Source organism: Nelumbo nucifera, chromosome 1 (assembly GCF_055504915.1).
Source record: "Nelumbo nucifera cultivar China Antique chromosome 1, China Antique-T2T, whole genome shotgun sequence".
Taxonomy (NCBI): Eukaryota; Viridiplantae; Streptophyta; class Magnoliopsida; order Proteales; family Nelumbonaceae; genus Nelumbo; species Nelumbo nucifera.
Window position 1 is genome coordinate 24,975,085 of NC_142649.1, and position 20,507 is coordinate 24,995,591.

The following is a 20,507-nucleotide window of genomic DNA, read 5'->3' on the forward strand; positions in this document are numbered from 1 at the left end:
GCTAGGGTGGGCGGTCTCATTTTTACACATGGTGAAATTTTGTATTCTTAGCAGACACAACTTGAATCTTCTAAACTCTTCATAAATAATACCTCCTTAAATTGATGATGTTCCACGCACAGGGTACCTGCCCTCCCCTAACATTTTGAACTCATATGTACCCTCACCCATCACCTTGAGAACTCTATAGGGGCCTTCCCAGTTCGGACCTAGCTTTCCCATGCTAGGCTTAGGTACCATAATCTTGATGAGTACTAGGTCGCCAAATCGCAATTGGGGTCTCTTTACTCAAGCGTTATAATACCAAGCTACTCTTAGTTGGTATGTTTTAATCTGAATCTTGGCTGTCACAGACTTTTTCCACCAGGTCGAGGTTAGTCCACAACTCGTCCTCATTAGTCTCCTCATCATACGTCTTGGACTGCAAGGTCGCAACCTAAATCTTGGTTGGAATGACAGCCTTCGTCCTGTATGTTAGGTTAAAAGGAGTCTTCTCGGTCGCCGTCTTGATAGTAATTCAATAGGCCCAAAGGACACTATGCGGCTCATCCACCCGCAAACCCTTAGCCCAGTAGAGCTGAGATTTGAGTCCGCGGAATATCGCCCTATTTGTCACTTTGACTTGACCATTTGCTTGGGGATGGGCCACTGAGGTGAAGTTTTGTTGGATTCCCATCTCAGTACACGAGTTTTAGAACTTAATGTCTTCAAATTGCTTCCCATTGTCTGAAATTGAAGGGATAGGATATCCATCACATGGATGCCCAAATCTTGCAGAAAGGACTAGGCGAATTTCAAAAAATTTCTCTCATCTTTGTAGGGAATCGAATTCCCTATTTTAGAAAAACATATTTTTCAAGGATCAATCTTGAACCATTAACCAAACCAGATCTGAACCAAAAGGAGTAGGAGGGACGATGTACCAGATACAGAGAAACAATATCTCCCAATGGAGGTGTTCACGCCCAAGGAAGGATCCAAAGACTGCTCCCACTGAAGATGGCGCAATGTAGGATGGAGCATAATCAACAATGTTCTTCAAAAGAACATAACCCTTCGCAAGAATCAACAAGATGGCTTGTGAGTACAACTCCAATCAATCTTTTCCCAAATAATTGATATGAAGATCAGATCTTGATTTCTCCCAAGAACTGGAGATCGAAGTGGAGATAATGGCGGCGGCAGGAAGGAGGCGGCAAGAGAGATTTCACAGGTTGCAGAATTCTCTCTTCTTGTGATTTCAGCTCTAAAGACAAGAGTTTCTTTTTGGTTGCAAATAAATCTAAAGGCTGCCGCCCCCTCCTCCTTTTATAGATATAAAGGGATCAGCTCCCAATCCTATTAGGAGCTGCTGATCCAAATTATATTTGGATTAGAAGTCCCTTTAAGTGATAAGGGAGAACCCCTATCTTATCTACAGATCAGATCAGCCATCTCCTATTCTAATTAGGAGGCTTCTAGATCTAAATCTTATTTAGATCTTGGACTCTCTAAGTGGATAGGGTCTGGGCCCAATCCTATGAGTTGTTCTACCTTAGAATTCGCCCCTTTTAATTGACTGATCAAATCAGCCCAGTTCGAAATGGGCTTTAGTCCCAATTAAGGTTATGTACTCACTTAGTCTTCCAAACTGCTGCCCAGTTGGGCTTCCTTGTATGGCGTGGGACCCAAACATTGATCTACACATCAGCCACATGGGTTCAGCCCAGCCTTTGTTACAAGGCCAGGCCGAATACACTGTTATGGACAGTGCACCCCCTGAAACCCATCTTATGGGCTCTATGGGCCCAACACTTACCCTAAGTGGTCGCTGGGCCAAGCCACCTTGTAACACCCAGGGACTATGGGCAGATGTAAGATTAGCCGATCAGGTATTATCCCCAATGGTCTTACACTCACCTCTCAGCCCATAATGATCATACACTACCCGACAAGAGAGGACCTCTCCCTCGGCTGCAAGGAACAGTGTTGCACTCTCTGCTTACATGGATCGCGGGAATTAAAACCTTTTGCAAATCATTTCAAAACCATAGCATATATATATATATATATATATATATATATATATATATATATTTTGCAAAACAAAATCTCAACAATTGAAATCGGCTGGTGGTAGTCTTGGTTTTCATCAGAGAGAGTGCATCCCCGATCATTACCTTTGTCCGACAAAGGGGCTGATCTTGTCACTATGATCACCCACTCAGATGAATTCTTAGATTGTCCCAATATACCCAAGTTTTGACCCCCGCTAAAGATCTCACTGATTGGTATATCAAAGACAACCCAATCCGACACCTACTGCAGTCTATAATGCGTAACCCCAGAAGGATGTGCGTAACTCTGAGTGTATGAGAAGCGACCGGACCATATCCAATAAGGTCCTATTCCTCCTCTCTGAAACACCGTTAAGTTGTGGTGTAGCAGGAGGAGCTAATTGTGATACAACCCCGTTATCCTTTAAGTAGTCCCTGAATTCGTCAAAGAGATACTCGCTACCTCGATCTGATCGAAGGGCTATAATTTCTCTCCCTAACTATTTCTCGACCTCTTGTCTAAATTCTTTGAACTTTTCAAAGGATTCAGACTTGTGTCTCATTAGGTACACGTAACCATATCGTGAAAAATCATATATGAAGGTGATGAAATACACGTGTTGATTTCGTGTCCTAACATTCAGGGGACCACATACATCAGTATGTATTAGGTCAAGTGTGCCTGTACATCTTTCAGGCTTACTGCTAAATGGCCGTTTCGTCATCTTGCCTTGTAGGAAAGGCTCATAGGTGGGCAGATCTTCTATAGTTAGAAAATCCAAAGGATCATCCTTTACCAACCTTGTGATTCGGTCAACACCGATGTGGCCAAGTCGGTAATGCCACAGACACGTGGGATTAACTGTATCACGGGCTCTCTTCTTGGGGATTTCAGCCGACATAGTTTCGGTTATGTTAGTTTCTAGAGAATGACGTAGAACATAGAGACCGTTCTCCAATTCCCCGTATGCGATGAATCTGTTATTTCTTTTAATAGTAGTCGTATTACTAAAGAAGACAGAATAACCATCTGCACACAGTTTTGAGACAGAAATCAAATTTCTCCTTAAATTTTGTACATAAAGACAATCTCTCAGTACAATATTTCCTTCTCTATAAAGTAACTCCATGGTTCCTATGGCCGCGGCTGCAACAGTTGCAGTAGTCCCCAAGTAGAGTGTGACTTCTCCTACACTCAGCCTTCTGCCTACCTTGAACCCCTGCAGTGAGTTACACGCATGAGTTGAAACCCTGGAGTCAATACACTAGGACGCAGAAGCTACCAATAAATTGGTTTCTAAAACACATGTTTCGAAATTTCCTTTCTTGGATTCCAGGTAGGCAGGACAGTTTCTTTTCCAGTGGTCGGTCTTTTTGCAGAAGTGACAGGCATCCGATGCTTTGTCTTTCTTCTACTTCTTGCCCTTAGTGGCTTTCTTCTAAAGCTTCTTTGCCTTCCTCTTTCTCTTGCTTATCTTGCTAGGTTCAACAAGCATAGCTACAGGCTCATCCTTTCTAATCAGTTCTTCAACTCTTTGCAACATATTGTTGAGCTCTTGCAAGCTGACATTCAGCTTGTTCATGTTATAGTTCATAATGAATGGATTAAAGGAAAGAGGCAAAGAATTAAGGATAGCATCTATCTGGGTTGCAAGGTCCAGCTCGGATCCAAGAGCCTCTAGTTCGTTGATATACCCCATCATCTGAAGATAATGGTCGTGAACTTGTTAGCCCTTGGTCATTTGTGCGGTCATGAACAATTTCAAGACCTTTTGTCAAGTAGAACGATTCTGCTCTTCATACATTATCCTGAGACTGTCCAATATGTCCTTGGCAAGTTCGATCCAATCGAACTGCCTCTGTATTGGGTTGTCCAAAGAGGCAATGATGTAACACTGGGCAAGGGAGTTTTACTCCTCCCATTCCTAATAGTCTCTCCTTTGGGCCTCAGAAGCCCTATCGCCCGAACGCTCTATGGCAGGATTCTTAGCAACTTTGTCTATCTTTTCAGAAGCTAGGACCAGCATAAGGTTCCTGTACCAGTCGGCATAGTTTGGGCCATTAAGCTTGTTGTCGTCAAGAAGCTTTGCAAATGATCCATTTGCCATTTTTTGATAAAAGAGCAAACATCAGTCCACAACCTAATTTGATTCATGTTCATTACATAGATATGGATTTTAATCTATGTTCCATTTTCATTTATTCATCTCTGAGATTTCCCTCCTTTCTCAGTGACGGAGACTACGAGTTGTCTCTGGAAATGTGGGAAATCACATAGGGTGCATGGAGCCAATTGTTTCAGCTACATAACCCCACCATCTTTCTGTGAAGGATCATATCCACTCATCATATGAGTTTTCCCTTTGGCCTCTGTCAGATAAGGTTCAGAGCCATTTTCAGGTAAACCTTTCTGTCCAGTGAGTGCTTACCCATCATTTTCATGAATGCCAAGGTACCGTGAGAGAGTTTCCATTTTCTGGTGAAGCCCCACCCACATCGGTCTATGACGCCCCTATCATCTTATGAAACACTCAGACAAGCCCAACAGCAAATGGATAGCCCATTTTCTGGTGCGTTTCCTCATTACTGAAGGACCCATCCTCATGCTAATGATGGAAGGCCTTTAGAGAGTTCATCATATGAATCTCCCTATCACATGCACTCATATTAGCTGGAGGGAACAGTTAATTACGCCCTAGTTTGATCTAGGTCAAACCAAAGTGGCTCCATTGACTTTCATAAAGTCAGATTTCGGTGGGCCTAAATCGGCTAGGGTTCCGCACGTAACCTCTTCAGGAGGTGTGGGGCCCACCATTGAGGGAGGTCATCCAATGACTAGGAGGGACACCATGGCAATGATGTGCATTTAGCCATGGTGTGCGCAAGAGCCACTTTCGAATTTGCATGGGCCAAGCACTTATGGCCCATGAACATAGCACATCACACATCCATACATCACATGCAGGGAGGAATTGATCCAATCAATTAATTATCTGTAAGAACCCATTTGAAGCCCATTTTAATCCATAATATTAACAAATAATATCATCTAGGTATATGGGCTGAATTAGGGTTACCCAGTTCGGCCCATATAGCTTTATCCTTTGAAGTGGGCTTTTGGCAGTTTTAACAATTTAAACCTGGGCCTTACAGGTTGGGCCAAATTAAATATCCAATTAATTATCAATCCTTAGGCCCATTAAACACAATTAGGGCTGATATTCAGCCTTGATCCAACCCTAAATTCGATCCAAACAATTTGAACCAATCTTGGTTCGAATGGGTCTAGGGTTTGATCTTTAATTAAATTTTTAATTCAAGAAAATAATCTAAAATTAAAGAACTGATAAATCAAAACAAGAATCAGTCAATCCAGGGCTATTCGTACAATCCATCCTACAAAACAGAGGTTAGATCAGAGAATGCAGTTTCACAAACTGCAAATCGCAGGTAGCGAATGTCCCATCTGCGAAATCTCCTTCCTTGCGCCTCCATCTTCGATCCAAAAATAAATAAATAGAAAACCTAATTTCTATTATAATTACATCAGATCGAATACCTAATACATTGAGTCTAAAAATAAAAATAAAAAGTATTATTTACAGACCAAATGTAATTAATAAATCAAGAATTGCAAATCTTGCAGGTTCCCTGCGCAAACCAAAAATTCATTCTCCTCTTGTACGAACAGCCCATAAATCAAGAAAATCATAAAGAACTATTCTAAACAATAATCAGGTTTATATTAAATTTAATTTCAGATAATTCGCCCATAATTTTGGGAGCAAATTCCCAAAAACACTTATCTGCGCAAATCGGGTAAAACACCTTCTGCCCATTTGCGTAGGTTCAGATCTGAATTAAATTGATTCAATATTTGAACCTGGTTCTGATACCACTGAAGGGAGAGGATATCAATCACATGGATGCCCAAATCTTGCGGAATGGACGGGGCAAATTTTAAAAAATTTCTCTCATCTTTGTAGGGAATCGAATTCCCTATTTTAGAAAAACATATTTTTCAATGATCAATCTTGAACCATTAACCAAACCAGATCTGAACCAAAAGGAGTAGGAGGGAGGATGTACCTGATACAGAGAAACAATATCTCCCAATGGAGGTGTTCACACCCAAAGAAGGATCCAAAGACTGCTCCCACTGAAGATGGCGCAGTGCAGGATGGAGCAGAATCAACAATGTTCTTCAAAAGAACTTGACCCTTCGCAAGAATCAACTACATGGCTTGTGAGTACAACTCCAATCAATCATTTCCCAAATAATTGATATCAAGATCAGATCTTGATTTCTCCCAAGAACTGGAGATCGAACTGGAGAAAATGGCGACGGCAGGAAGGAGGCGGCAAGAGATATTTCGCAGGGTGTAGAATTCTCTCTTCTTGTGATTTCAGCTCTAAAGACAAGAGTTTCTTTTTGGTTGCATATCTAAAGGTTGCCGCCCCCTCCTCCTTTTATAGATTTAAAGGATCAGCTCATAATCCTATTAGGAGCTGCTGATCCAAATAATATTTGGATTAGAAGTCCCTTTAAGTGATAAGGGAGAACACTTATCTTATCTACAGATCAGATCAGTCATCTCCTAATCTAATTAGGAGGCTTCCAGATCTAAATCTTATTTAGATCTTGGACCCTCTAAGTGGATAGGGTCTAGGCCCAATCCTATGAGCTGATCCACCTCAGAATTCACCCCTTTTAATTGACTGATCAAATCAGCCCAGTTCAAAATGGGCTTAAGGCCCAATTAAGGTTATATACTCACTTAGTCTTCCAAACTACTGCCCAGTTGGGCTTCCTTGTATGGCGTGGGACCCAAACATTGATCTACACATCAGCCACATGGGTTCAGCCCAGCCTTTGTTACAAGGCCTGGCCAAATAAACTGTTATGGACAGTGCACCCCCTGAAACCCATCTTATGGGCTCTATGGGCCCAACACTTACCCTAAGTGGTCCCTGGGCCAAGCCACCTTGTAACACCCAGGGACTGTGGGCAGATGTAAGATTAGCCCATCAGGTATTATCCTCAATGGTCTTACACTTAACCTCTCAGCCCATAAAGATCATACACTGCCCGACAAGGGAGGACCTCTCCCTTGGCTACAAGGAACAGTGTTGCACTCTCTGCTTACATGGATCCCGGCAATTCAAACCTTTTGCAAATCATTTTGAAACCATAGCATATATATATATATATATATTTTGCAAAACAAAATCTCAACAATTGAAATCGGCTGCCGGCAGTCTTGGTTTCCATCAGAGAGAGTGCATCCTCGATCATTACCTTTATCCAACAAAGGGGCTGATCCTGTCACTATGATCACCCACTCAGATGAATTCTCAGACTGTCCCAATATACCCAGGTTTTGACCCTCGCTAAGGATCTTACTGATTGGTATATCAAAGACAACCCAATTCGACACCTAGTGCAGTATCATAATCGAGTCTAGGGGTCGGATGTAACTTTCCAGTTTTGCCCATCAATCTCCAAGGTCCAGGGCAATACTAGAAATCTAGTCTAGTTCAAAGATTCAATTAATCCTCACTGTATGTGCCTAGGGTCTCACCCTGGCAGCCGAGATAGGCCACCCCAACCGACTTGGTGGCACCACAGTGTTAGCCTTGTCAGGATAGGTCTCCCCAGACCGACCCACTGGCTGTGAACATTCTAAACTAACACAAGTCTCATTAAGTGCCCAGTTTAAGGGTATTACACAGAAACATACCAAGGGAACATGAATCAAATATGCACTTTTATTCATTTACAATAAACTCATAAAGTACATCATTCTGATTGAAGCTAAGGTTATACAAAACTGTCTAACAGAAATCAGTACCTTGGGAAGTCTGAATCTGCAGACGATGCTCTTCTAGAAAAGGTTCTGCACATTCCAAGCTGTGATGGATACCAATGGCTCAGCTTTCACTCACTTCACAAAGTAGTCAACCACGACAACCAAGAACATCCTCTGCCCAGTCGTATGTAGAAAGGGACCAAGGACATCCATTCCCTACTGTGCAAATGGCCATGGGCTAGTAAGATACCTCAGGTCGGCAGCAGACTAGTGTGGTATGTTGGCATGCCACTGGCACTTGTCACCCTTCCGAACTAATTCCATTGTGTTTGTCTTCATCGTAGGCCAATAATAGCCTTGTTGTAGAGCCTTCTGGGCGAGCACCCTACCCCCCAAGTGTCCTCCGTAAAGACCTTCATGGATCTCGCGTAGCACCTGGCTCACTTTAGTTAGGCGCAAGTAGCATAGGTAAGGGAGCATGAATAATTTGCGATACAGTTGCTCGCCTATGATTACATAGTGAACTGATTGTCCCTCCACCCTCCGAGCTGTATTACACTCTATAGGTAGGGTCCCATGGCGTAGATAGTCAATGAGCAGATCCATCCAACTCGACTCTGTAGCCAAAATAGGAGTGACCTCTTCTCCAACCCATTCTATGCTAGGTCATGGCAGGTCTTCAATGTAGACCATTCTCTTTGTAGTGTCTGTCACACTAACCAGCTTTGAGAGCGCATCGGCTTCAATTTTATTGGACGTCGACACTTATTGGATGTACCAAGAGTGGAAGTTAGGCAGGATCTCCCTAATGTTGGCCAGGTAGGCCAACGTGGCGGGCTCCCAGGCCTCATACTGCCCATTCACTTGATTCACCACTAGCTGCGAGTCGTTGCACAAAATGAGATGTTTCACGGCAACCTTCTTCGCCAGTGATAGCTTGGTTATCAGCACCTCGTACTCAACTTCATTGTTTGATGCTCAGAACGCAAAATGGAGAGCATACTCCTGCTTCACCTCGCTAGGTCTATAGTGTATCAATTCAACTCCGCTCCTACGTTGGTTAGACGAGCCATCTACATGGAGGATCGAGGGCTCCTTGTCCCAAGTCAGGTCGGGTGCCACATTGATTGATGCCTCCAAGGTGGTCACAAGCTCAGCAACTTTAGGGGTTGGCGTGTTGAACATGCACTCGGCAACAAAGTCAGCCAAAATCTGCGCCTTGACTGCTAGGTGCAGCTTGAACCGGATGTTGTATTCACTGAGCTCAATTGCCCATTTTGTAAACCTACCTGAGACCTTGGGCTTCTAGAGGACTTGCTTTAGGGGTTGATAGATTAAGACCACGACGGTATGGGCCTGAAAGTAAGGACGCAACATTCGGGCTACTAGTACCAGTGAAAAGGCCAGCTTCTCGATGTTTGGGTACCTGGTCTCCGTGAAGTGCAAGACTTTACTCATATAGAAGACCATGGTTTTCAAACCGTCATTGACTTGGACAGCCAAACTTGTTCGGCCCAAGAACCGTCCAAGCAACCGGTTCCATTTTACCCCAAACCCGGTCCCTAGCCAAAAATCGTTGAATCGGTCAACGAATCATCGACCCGTTCAATGGTTTTTGGCCATTTTTAGATTTTAATTATTTTTGTTTATTTTTTTAATTTATTTTGTCATAATGGGTCGTCCATTCAAACTGAATGGTTGAACCATCGACCCAGAAACCGATGGCCAAAACAATTCTGGTTTCGAGTCGTTTTTTAAAACATTGTAGTAGATAGGTCGCTACACTCTGTCTACCTCTTGGATTAGGACCAAGCTGACTACCTCGTCACTCATAGAGAGGTAGAGTTTGAGCTCGTACCCGGGTTCCGACATGGTTAACAAAGGTGACGAACTGAGGTACTTCTTGAGCTCGTCATATGCGAGCTGGCACTCTTCAGTCCACTCGAATTCTTGGTTCTTTATTATGGCCTTGAAGAACGGAAAGCGCCGGTAGGTCGCTCTAGCGTTTTTTAAACCAAAGGGCATAACTTTATAATAATAGAAGCCCATCTCAGTTACAAAAGCAGTCTTTTCTTCATCAGCTGGATCCATATGGATTTGGTTGTAGTCGGAGTATGCATCCATGAAGCTCAATAGCTCGAACCCCGAGGTCGTGTCTACCAGGCAGTCAATTCTAGGGAGTGGGAAATTGTCCTTTCGGTAGGCTCAGTTAAGGTCAGTGTAGTCAACGCACATGTGCCACTTGCCATTGGCTTTCTTCACGAGCACTGGGTTGGTAATTTAGCTCGAGTATTGGACCTCTATAACAAAGTTTACTACGAGGAGCTCCTGACCTTCTTGTCTACTATCCTCCACCGCTCCTGGGCAAGGTTCCTCTTCCTCTGTTGGACTGGTCTGACTAAAGGGTCAACACTTAGTCTATGAGTTAATTATGACAGAGGAATCTATATCAGGCATTTCTATTGTTGACCAAGCAAAAACATCTATATTTTTAGTTAAAAAAGTTACCAGGCCAAAGCGCAATGGTTCCATTAACTATACAATCAGTTTAGGTCTTAATCGGTTTTGAACAAAAAGAACCAGTCCTAACCCAATCATTAATCAGGGAACATAACCACAGAACCATAACCCAATCCATTTATAGCTCTAGATATGTTAGTGATTCCCTTCGAATTAAGAATACTCTAATCAGCAACTGCCTTGAAAGTGCATATCCCGGTAACTAAACAAAATAAGATCCGAGGTGTTAGAATGAGGTTGATCACACCAAGAGATGCCTCATGATTTTGTGCTTAAAACCAGGAACAAGGAAGCAATAAGTCCTATTCCTTATGTTTCTATTTTTCACATCTTTGCTACGACAAAGCATGCCGATTTCAAAAAGAAATTGCCTAGTTTTGAGACAGCACGAAGATAGGTTGCATCCTCATAGTGAAAAAAATGCTCAAAGAAATAGTTTTAGCAGACGATTTCTTTGCATTGGTATATACAGCATTTTCTTGGGTTCTCCTAACTTTGTAGCCACGGGTCGTCCCATATACTGATTTTTCTTCCATCCCCCACCTCGGAACCCCCATACTCCAACCAAGTATTGCAAAGAGATGAGGAAAGCTCCAATAATTTCTAACATGGCAACATTAAACTTTTATGCTCCGTTCGTTAAGTCACTTACCTGGTAAGTGCATTTACTCATGTTTTTTTATTTCTCATGTAAATAAGGCAATGACCATTTTACCCATAAAAATTTCATTATTAAAAAGAGAATTTTTGTCTCATCCAAGTATTGGCAACTTTCCCCTAAATGAAAAAGTTAATTTACCCACCTACAAGATGGATATCACTTAAGTGATATCCAGGAAAATAAACTTTCATTGGTCCCCACATAAATCTGAAAAATGAATATGGGTTTCTTGGTCAATGGGAATTAAAATCCCATTGACCAACCTTACCCCCTCTCAAAATCCAAAAAAAAAAAGAACGCCTCCTTAAGTTTTTGAACCCACAACTCCTCTGAATTCTGTGTTGCAGAGACTAATCCAACGGTTCCGATGTGTTCACAAGATGTAAATTACCAAGTTTTCTCTAGAAATTTCCATCTTTAGCCTGTTCATATTTCTATTGGAAATTTAGCACAAAATCATAAAATAATCTCTACTGCTATATCCCTTTCCCCTTCCAAGAAGCAATTATTTCTTCTTTTTCTTTCTTCTTTCAGGGGAGTTGAAATCCCTGATGCAGCTCGTTGGAATATGATATAGTAACATTTGCTAGATGACTTGGTAACCAATGTTTCATGGAGTCTACAAATCAACACCAAATTTGAACTGCACAACTAGAATCTTCCAAACTTATCTCATTAACTTGGATAATAGACTGCAATTTAGTACATCCCGGAAACTGATACCAGTGTGCAGCAACAATGAGAAAAGCACATACCTCGTACACAATCTAAATACTCTCACGGCTACTTTTATCCTTCTGGGACTAAGAAGTTTAACATACCTGACAAAATTACAAGGATGTATACATGCATGCATGCATTGATAGTAACTTATAACTAATTTGGCAAAGCAGGAGTTATGCAGGCTTCCACGCGTTTAGAACCTCCTGAAACATCTCCACCACCAGTTCCCTGTCAGCATGGCGGAAAAAGCTACTTATTTCATCTCTGACATCATATATTTTTCCAAAATCAAACAAGTACGTCATGCATCCTTTCTTCAGCTTGTTCAATTGGTACAGCCAGGCCTCTTGCAACCTCTCAAGGACATTGCTCGAATTAATATCCTCCAAGAGGCTTTCTTCACAAGCTTCTTTTAGGTCTGTAATGTCATACTTGTTTGCTGCCCCCAACAGCGCAAGCCGGTGCTTCCAGAAATCTTCTTGTTTTATGGTCCCATACAAGTAACTAAGTAGGGCTGTGCAGGACTCTAGTGACATGTCCTCTATATCAATTGTTGAGGACTCTTTCTCCTTGAGGTTGTGCAAGAACATGCTCTGGAACACAGGAGAACTTGCTGACAGAATTGCCTTGTGAGCTCTCAGAGTTCCATCAGCTGTATTGATGGTTATATCTGCATGGATAACTTCATCGAGCATACGGGAGAGGCATCTCAGGGTACTTTGGGTTGCAAGGTTCTGCATTGTTCCTTCACTAGGCCATATAGAATAGGCTTCCCCACCCTGAATTTCAATATGGTATGTTATAAATGGTTTTAAACATGAGAAAATGTGACAATAGTGCCTATCAGAATGTAAAACATGATTATCAAAAAAACACTAACATTTAAGGGACAAATCTTCAGGTCCAGAAATTCAACATCAATAATAAATCGGCCATGAATGGTAGAATCAACAGGCCACACAAAGTCTTCACTGGTCCGAAGCAGCCTCTCATGAACTGCAACACCAGGTAAATAGTGTGTCAGTGAGCACCCATAAATACTGGCAAGTATACAGAAGATCATCTTGAAGTTGATCAATTTCTAAGATGGAACATGCAGATTGCAGTAAGTTCAATTAGGACTATTGCTTAGTGTGATGATAAAATATTGAGCTGACAAGCATGAAAACACGGGTCTCACACTGAGAACAGCCATTTCATGCAAACAAAGAAAACAACCAGGGTTAGGTTCCTATCCAGTACACCCCTCCCAAAACCCTGGATAGCCAGAATCAACAGTATTAGGTAATGGTCCATTTTTTAATTCAATAAGCTTTGTTGCATGAATAAATGTATTTTTTCTCCTATAGAGTACCTAACAATTGACATAGAAATTGAGGGTTTATAAATGATAACACAGGTACCAATTTGGTGTCTTGGATTGCAACTCAACTACACTTAACTACATGGATTGCAACTCAATCCTATCCACCCCAAATTGACTTCCTTCTAAAATGGTTAGCTACAGAAAACCATACACATACAGTCTACAAGCATTTATAGTTACATAATTCCCCCTATGCCCCTTACTGTCTACCATGCTGACTGCAGTTTTAGTAGTTTTACAATTGTACCATAACATAATGAAGTTAAACAAAGCAACATTAAATCCTGGTAACAGTATGAACCCAAATCCCCTCTTCTCCATCTTCTGTCAAGCATTCCTCCCCAAGAACAATAGCACACATCAATGCCTCCATCTCAACAAACGCCAAAAACTCCTTTCATAACCTTGTCATCCAAGCTCCCCATTGATGTTGACTTGCCATTGTCATGAGTAATACTTCATTTGGTTAGTCATGTACTCATGTTCAAAGGCCCAAGCAAAATGAGAGGAATAGCTCAAAAGGATGCACCATGTAAGCTCATGATGAGTCCACTAGCAACAATTCAAATGACTTTCTTGATGACTTGGACAATGTTAATGCCAAAAATGCTTGAGACAAATATGTAATGAGATCATTGAAAGAAGAAGAGGAATATGGTTGGGGTGGTGAGTGGAAACCAACAGCTCTTTCTCTAGTTGGGGACTTGGGGAGAAAGAGGGGGAAGACAAGATGGGCAGAGGCAGGATGTGGGAGGGCAAACAATGGGTTCCCATGGTCCAAACCAACCAACCCATCTAAACATGTTGCAAATGGGTTGTCAACCCATATACAATCAACCAAATAAATGGGTGGTAAGGATACAAGTGGCTGGGTTGGATGGGTTCCATGGACTGGGTATTGCCACTGTGTTTTATAGAAAATAACTCTTCATCAAGTTGGATAAAATTCAAGGTTAACTGAAGAATGGAAGAAAACCTGTTGAAACAAAATGTAGAGCTTGCCCTATGAGAAGATTGAGGAGATTTCCATGTTTCCAAATTCATAGAGAATATTCTTTGTTGACCCCATAGACAGGTTTAAGACTGAGAACCTTATTTCCAGCAACTGCCATAAATTCAAAAAATACATCACCAAACTCCATACAAATGCTCCACCACCAATGGTCAAAAACAGCATAAGATCTTATGGATGATCATGTTATGCTTCACAGCATTAAAAAGCACAACTTATTATAACGTTCCATTTTTCTGTTTCTGAGTCCTAGCAAAGAATGAAATAAAAAGGGAAAATACAAAAGAAAATTAACATTTGGCTCCTTCACGGCCTTGATAAAAAAAGAAGGAAGAAAAAAGCATAAGGGAAACAGAACAAAGCCAAATTTGGAATTTAAGAAACGGAATAAGAAATAACGTATCATCTACCGTACAACAACTGATACTTGACTAGCATTAACACTGAAATTTCACAATAAGAAGCACTGGAGTTATCATTTTTTTTTTTTATTTATGAAGCCGCACTGAAGCAATCAATTAGATCAATTCAATTGTCGCATTTGAAATCAATTAAATTATGCAAATTGGACTAGTTCATGAACACATTTCTGATTTGTCTGATCCTGCATCTAGTTCACTACATCATGTGAAAAGCATCAAACAGATAATTGAAGTTTAGTTATACCGTTCTTTGATAATTGAGTAGATTCTTGAAACGGAAATAGAACAGGAATTAATAAACGAACGCTCAAATACAAAATAATAACGAAATTAGAATTTGCAGCGAAAAAAAACGAAATTAGAATAAATACTTGGCGAGATATAAGGGCGACGACTAGCGCCAACATTGGATACTCGGAGAACAAATCTAGCTATGGGAGGTTGTTCTTTAGCGACCCGACAAGGCTCTGGAAAGAGACGAATGTAGAGATAGCGATTCTTCTCTATCGACAAGTGCCTGTATTTCAATGGAAAGAGGAACGAATCAGGTGAATATTTCGGAATTCAAGCACAATCGGGTGAATTCAGAAGAATCAAACTAGACTAAAGAAAAAGAAAGGGGGTTTCATGGAGAATTATACAAGGAAGAAGGGTATTACCAGTTCCAAATTCCGACCTTGAAAAGGTCAGACCGTCTGTAAGAACATGGACCAAAGTTCTCTATCTTCCACTGAGCAAGTCTCGAGATCGTCTCTACTTTCGAATCGCTGCTCATCTCTCTCTCTCTCTCTCTCTCTCTGAGTCTGCAACTCTCAATTAGCAGTTGAGGTCCACCTCAAGACTATGGAGACCTGAGAGAGTGAGACCGGAAGTCGGTGTCCTTCCAGTGTCGAACGATCTTAAGTCCGGATAAAATATTTAGATAAGAATTTCAATTATGATAATGCCCATATTTATTTCCAAAATAACGAAAATATTAGGCAATTGATCTTGTAATTATACTTTTGTAAAGGCTTAAGAATGACATTGCATTATGTTGTTTTCGGGTCTTATAGCCGAGAAAAAGAGGTAAATATGCAGGGAATCTTGGGTTGGTTTTACACGTGGCAAGATACAAGAAATAATCTAATGATCAATTGTTGGGTTTAGGCTTTGTTTGGTTTACTCTTTATCAAATCAAACAAATCAGTTATAAACGGATCGGATCAGCTCGAGTCGGATTTCCCTACATATTATGAACTAGCGGTGACGTGTGGGCTGCTGATTAAAAATGTACTTTTATGGAAAAATGAAGTAAAAAATATTCAGTAAAATTTTTATATATTTTTAGTTTTTAGATATAAAATAGAAGAAAAATAATTTTCTTTTCTTTTTTAGTTATTTAACTTCACATTTATTCCTTTTCATATAAGTTATATTTTGTGAGAAATACATAAATCAACTGCTTAGCATGAAACCAACCAATGATGGCTCTGTTGGTAGGTTATCTAGTTGTAGTGGGACTTGGATCAAATTCAACTACCACTAAGGTTGGGGTTAAGGGTTTAGCAAATGGGCTATCCCCCTTTGTCTAGCCCTATAAACCAAAAAAAAAATATGCTTATCACTAATCAAGTTAAAAAAAAAAATTAAAGGGGTTTTTACAGTTCAATCCACCCCTAGAAATCTAGAGCTCCACTCTAGGGGTGGACTGAATCCTGACCGTGGATTGATGCCAAATCCATGGGCAGGATGCGGTTTATAGGAGGGGGGTACTAGAAGACTAGGAGGGGGCTGCAAGTCAGATTTGTGAGGGGGATTGCAGCCCAAAAATCCCAAATTTAAAATTAATTTGAGAAAGATAACTAAAGGCTCACATTAAATTAATAAAAAAAAGAAAGAAAATCCTAATAACAGAGAAATGGTTTCTTTAGACTTATAGAAGAAGAATGGTTCACCCCATGTATTGGGTGGGGAATTTTGGATTTTGACATTAATTTGGGTCAGCTTAGCTAGGGATGCAAACAGATTGGATTGGATTCGAATCAGTTTATATTTGAATCCGATCCAACATTGACATGTCGGGTCTAATCCGATCCAATGATCCTATCGGATCTGATAGGATTCCATCTGAATTTGAACCCTATCGAATTTTCAGATCTAATTTGATCTAACTTGTTTTCTTTAAAAACTAATAAATTATTAAAATAAAAAATAAAATATACCAATTTAAATAAAGAAAAAACAAAAATATAAGTATTTTTTAATTATTTTAAACATATATATACATGTTGTTTATAAAAAAATAAATAATATAACAAATTTATAAAAATACAATATAAATAATATGTTTATAAATAAATAAATAATATATATGTATTATATATATTTATATTTATAAATATATAACACATCGGATTTGATCTTTTCGGATCCGACAAGGGGTGATCCAAAGAGTTGGCCCTTAACCTAAGCCAATCTCCATCTAATTTACTTTCCTACTTTATTAGAGAGCCAAAGGGATTAAGTAAGAAAGATTTAAGAAGAAAAGAATGATTTAATGAGGAGGGGAAATATTACAAACATTAACTATTAACAGGGGCAGAGCTAGGATTTTCTTTTGAGGGGGGCCAAAATATAATAAACATTGATAGGGGGCAAAATTTAATAATATAAGTAGGGGGACCAAAATATAGGTAAAGTTAAAATGGGTAGTGTAGGGATTTTCAAGGCATAGGGGGGGCCACGGCCCCCCTTTGCCACTCCTGACTCCCCCTGACTATTAAGGTGGATGGGTGAGAGAGAGGGAGAGAGAGATTTAAGAATGATCTTATTAATTAGAGAATAAATATGAATTTTATGATAAACAATGAAGACCCATGAGAGTTTTAATTAATTTTGACTTGTTATATTTTTAAGATAAGACCCAAAAAGCTCCTTAGATCTTTTGGCCATTTAATCTATCAGAAGATCTTACTAAAAATACTTGACAAAGGATACCTAAGATTATGCAAGAAAGGAGATCCATCAACTCTTACGCAACATAGTAATTCATGCAAGTTCAAGTTTTGCTAGTATTCATAATGTTAACAACAAAAGATTGGAGAAGATGAATTCATTAATAAACTACGAGTTGCATTTGATTTGAGTGATGAACCTGTTTCTTATACGTGAGAGTTTACATTTAAAAGAATCTCTTGTTTCTTAAGTTTCTTAAGGGTGTGTTTGATTTGAAGGAAAAGGTAAGGAAAAGAAAGAAAACCTATACGTTTGTACAGGTCTCTTTCCTTTCACTATCTTTTCCTTCAAATCAAACACAGCCTAAAATTTCTTCAAACTCTTAAAAGAATATTAAGATACTTTAAAAGATTGTATTGGTAAATAAAATTGCTATTTCAACCTGAAATATTTTGGGTTAAACAATATAAATTGATGAGAGATATATATTATCACATCAATCATGAGAGTCACTTCAACTATCACACTTATTATCAATGTCGTTTATTGACATTTATGTAAACAAACTTCCCACACATGCATTTTTAAGATATGGTGCTTTTTCGATATAAACAACCTCAGTTTGCTATATTGATCAAAGAAATACGTTTCAGAAGCCCAACCCATTCTTTATGATGGAACAAACTTCTTTTGAAATTTCACATAGAATTCATATTTCGGGATTTCATATAAACTTCAGATTTGTGTATATGCGAATGAGTTCGGGCTTTTGTTTTTCCAATGGTACCTGTCCAGAACTTCCTCTGTCTAGGCCTGTTCATGGGCCGGGTAGCCTGATAGGCTAGCTTGGCCCAGCCTGATCTAAATCGGGTTTGAACAGGAGGATTTCAGGCCTGTGGGCTCAGGTTTGGACCTAAAATATTGGGCCTGACTTTTTTTCAAACCGGGCTCGAGCTTTCTTAAAAAAGATCGGCCCAAGGCTGAACCCAAGTCCAATTTGATAGTGTACTATATAATAAAAATATATTTTAATTAATAAAAAAACATATATAATATATTTTTTCTCTTTTTTCAAGTAATAATGGGACTTTCCATTATTTTTTAGGTTTTGAGATCTTTAAATATAAATAGAATAAATTTTAATTGACTTAAAAAGAAAAAATTCATTTTTTCATATTTCTGGCTGGGCTCGGTCTCAGGCCCAGGTTTCGGTCTTTATAATCAGGCCGGGCTTGGATTCAAGACCAAGGCCCGATGATCAGGCTGGGCTCAAGCTCGGGCTTGAGCATATTCTGTTAATGTAGAGACAGCCCAGCCCGAACCTGGCCTGGCCCGGCCTGTGAATAGGTCTACCTCTGTCATATGGGACCCATACCCTCCAAGACCCAGGGTGATGCCTCTAATATGATCTAGGCTTGGGTATGCATGAACCTGGCGCATTGCTACCCCTCCTAAAATGACCATCCCACTATTCAGCTGAGAAACCGGATAGTGGCATGTTCATTCTTGATAGGTTGCCTAGCCCATTGTGCATGACTTTGTATCTAGAAAACTTGTTCATAACCAAGTAACTCAAAGGGCCTTCTTGGCCTGGCTTGTTATTTCTCAGGCTTGGATATGTTGTTAGGCCCATGAGCTTGGGTTCTTGCCTAAAACACTAAGCCCATTTTTTTTTGGGCTGGGCTCAGACTTTTTTAAATAAGTCCGGTCTGAACCCAAGCCTGATCTAATAATATTTTATATAATAAAAAAGATGCTATACCTTTTTCCTTTGTTCCTCTTCTCTTTTCTCAAGCCATAGTGAAATCGTTTGGTATTTTTGGTCTTTGAGGGAGTTTAATGTAAATAAATCAATTTTATTTTCAAGAAAAAAAAATAAAAATATCATTTTGACCAATTTTTAGGTCAAGTTTTGGACTCAGGTGCAAGCTTTGAAATTTATAAAGGCCGGATTCGGGGTTATCAAGATCTAGGCCTGATGATCGGGCCAAGCTTAGGCTTAGGCCCGAACATGTTCTGTTAATAAAGAAGCAAAGCCCCGCCTGGCTCGATCCTTAACAGTTAACAGGTCTAATCTCTAGCCCATCCGGACATTTCAACAACATCCCAATGTGAGCTGGGGCCAAGGCTTACACGAACCGGGCTGGGCTGCTCAGCTCTATCAATCACCCACTCCACTTCTATGTGGAGCGAAGCTTCAATGCAGCTGCCGAGGTACCTGGTTCTGGTTGGCACAGACAACATCAATACTAATTGGCCGTAGGGATTAGGGGAGCCGAACCATTCAGCCTTTCCAGTCCACTGGGCAATACCATAATAGGTGTCAGTCGTCTCAGCTTCGTCACCACAGGGGGCACAATCTGGATGCACTCGGAGTCTGGGATCAGTTCTTCCATTGGATGATTCTATCCGTCTAATAGAATTAATAATGCCCATCTTTTCAACAATGTTTTCAAATTCCCATGATCCCATCTGCTATTGACCTCAGTCAACAGCTGATTGCTTTTCAGGGGTTTTATTGTTACATTCACTCGGTGAACGGAATGGTTGGACCATTCTACCTCAACAGTTATCCGGTTAGACATCTGGTTTGGTTATTAAGATATTGGTTTTCATTGGTTGAAATTTTGGTAAAGTTATATTAAATAGGTAGGATTAATAATCCTCAAAAGTATCTTATGGTTCCATGGTCTAGTGGTCAGGACATTGGACTCTGAATCCAGTAACCCGAGTTCAAATCTCGGTGGAACCTTCTTTTACCTCACTGTTGTTGGTGGCGAATTTTATAAGACCTCTGGAATTTTTTTTCTTTTAAAGATTGGGCCAAAGCCCAGAAGAAAACAAGAAAGAAAACGACAAGGCACACAAAGCACCAAATCAAGGGGGCCCGGGCCCGGAGGCTGCAACGGCCCACCAAGCCCACAGACGAGCAAACCAAACATCATGGCACCGACGATTCAGGGTCCATATCTCCGACCGGAGGTCGGCAAATGGGTGACGCTGATGTCGAGGCTTAAGGG

At 40.3% G+C, this 20,507-nt stretch overlaps 1 protein-coding gene and 1 non-coding gene across 2 annotated transcripts; one reads left to right on the top strand and one right to left on the bottom strand.

The window, feature by feature from the left end:
- Positions 1-11,664: 11,664 nt before the first annotated feature.
- Positions 11,665-15,447, bottom strand: LOC104587814 (BTB/POZ domain-containing protein At1g21780-like). The gene is made up of 4 exons (XM_010245542.3): positions 15,210-15,447; positions 14,922-15,067; positions 12,631-12,746; positions 11,665-12,529 (listed from the first exon to the last, which is right to left on the bottom strand). The coding sequence occupies exons 1-4, from the start codon at positions 15,323-15,325 to the stop codon at positions 11,924-11,926; spliced, it is 984 nt and encodes a 327-aa protein (XP_010243844.1). The 5' UTR covers positions 15,326-15,447; the 3' UTR covers positions 11,665-11,923.
- Positions 15,448-20,167: 4,720 nt separating this feature from the next.
- Positions 20,168-20,239, top strand: TRNAQ-CUG (transfer RNA glutamine (anticodon CUG)). The gene has a single exon. It is a non-coding gene; the product is annotated as a tRNA-Gln (tRNA).
- Positions 20,240-20,507: the final 268 nt, after the last annotated feature.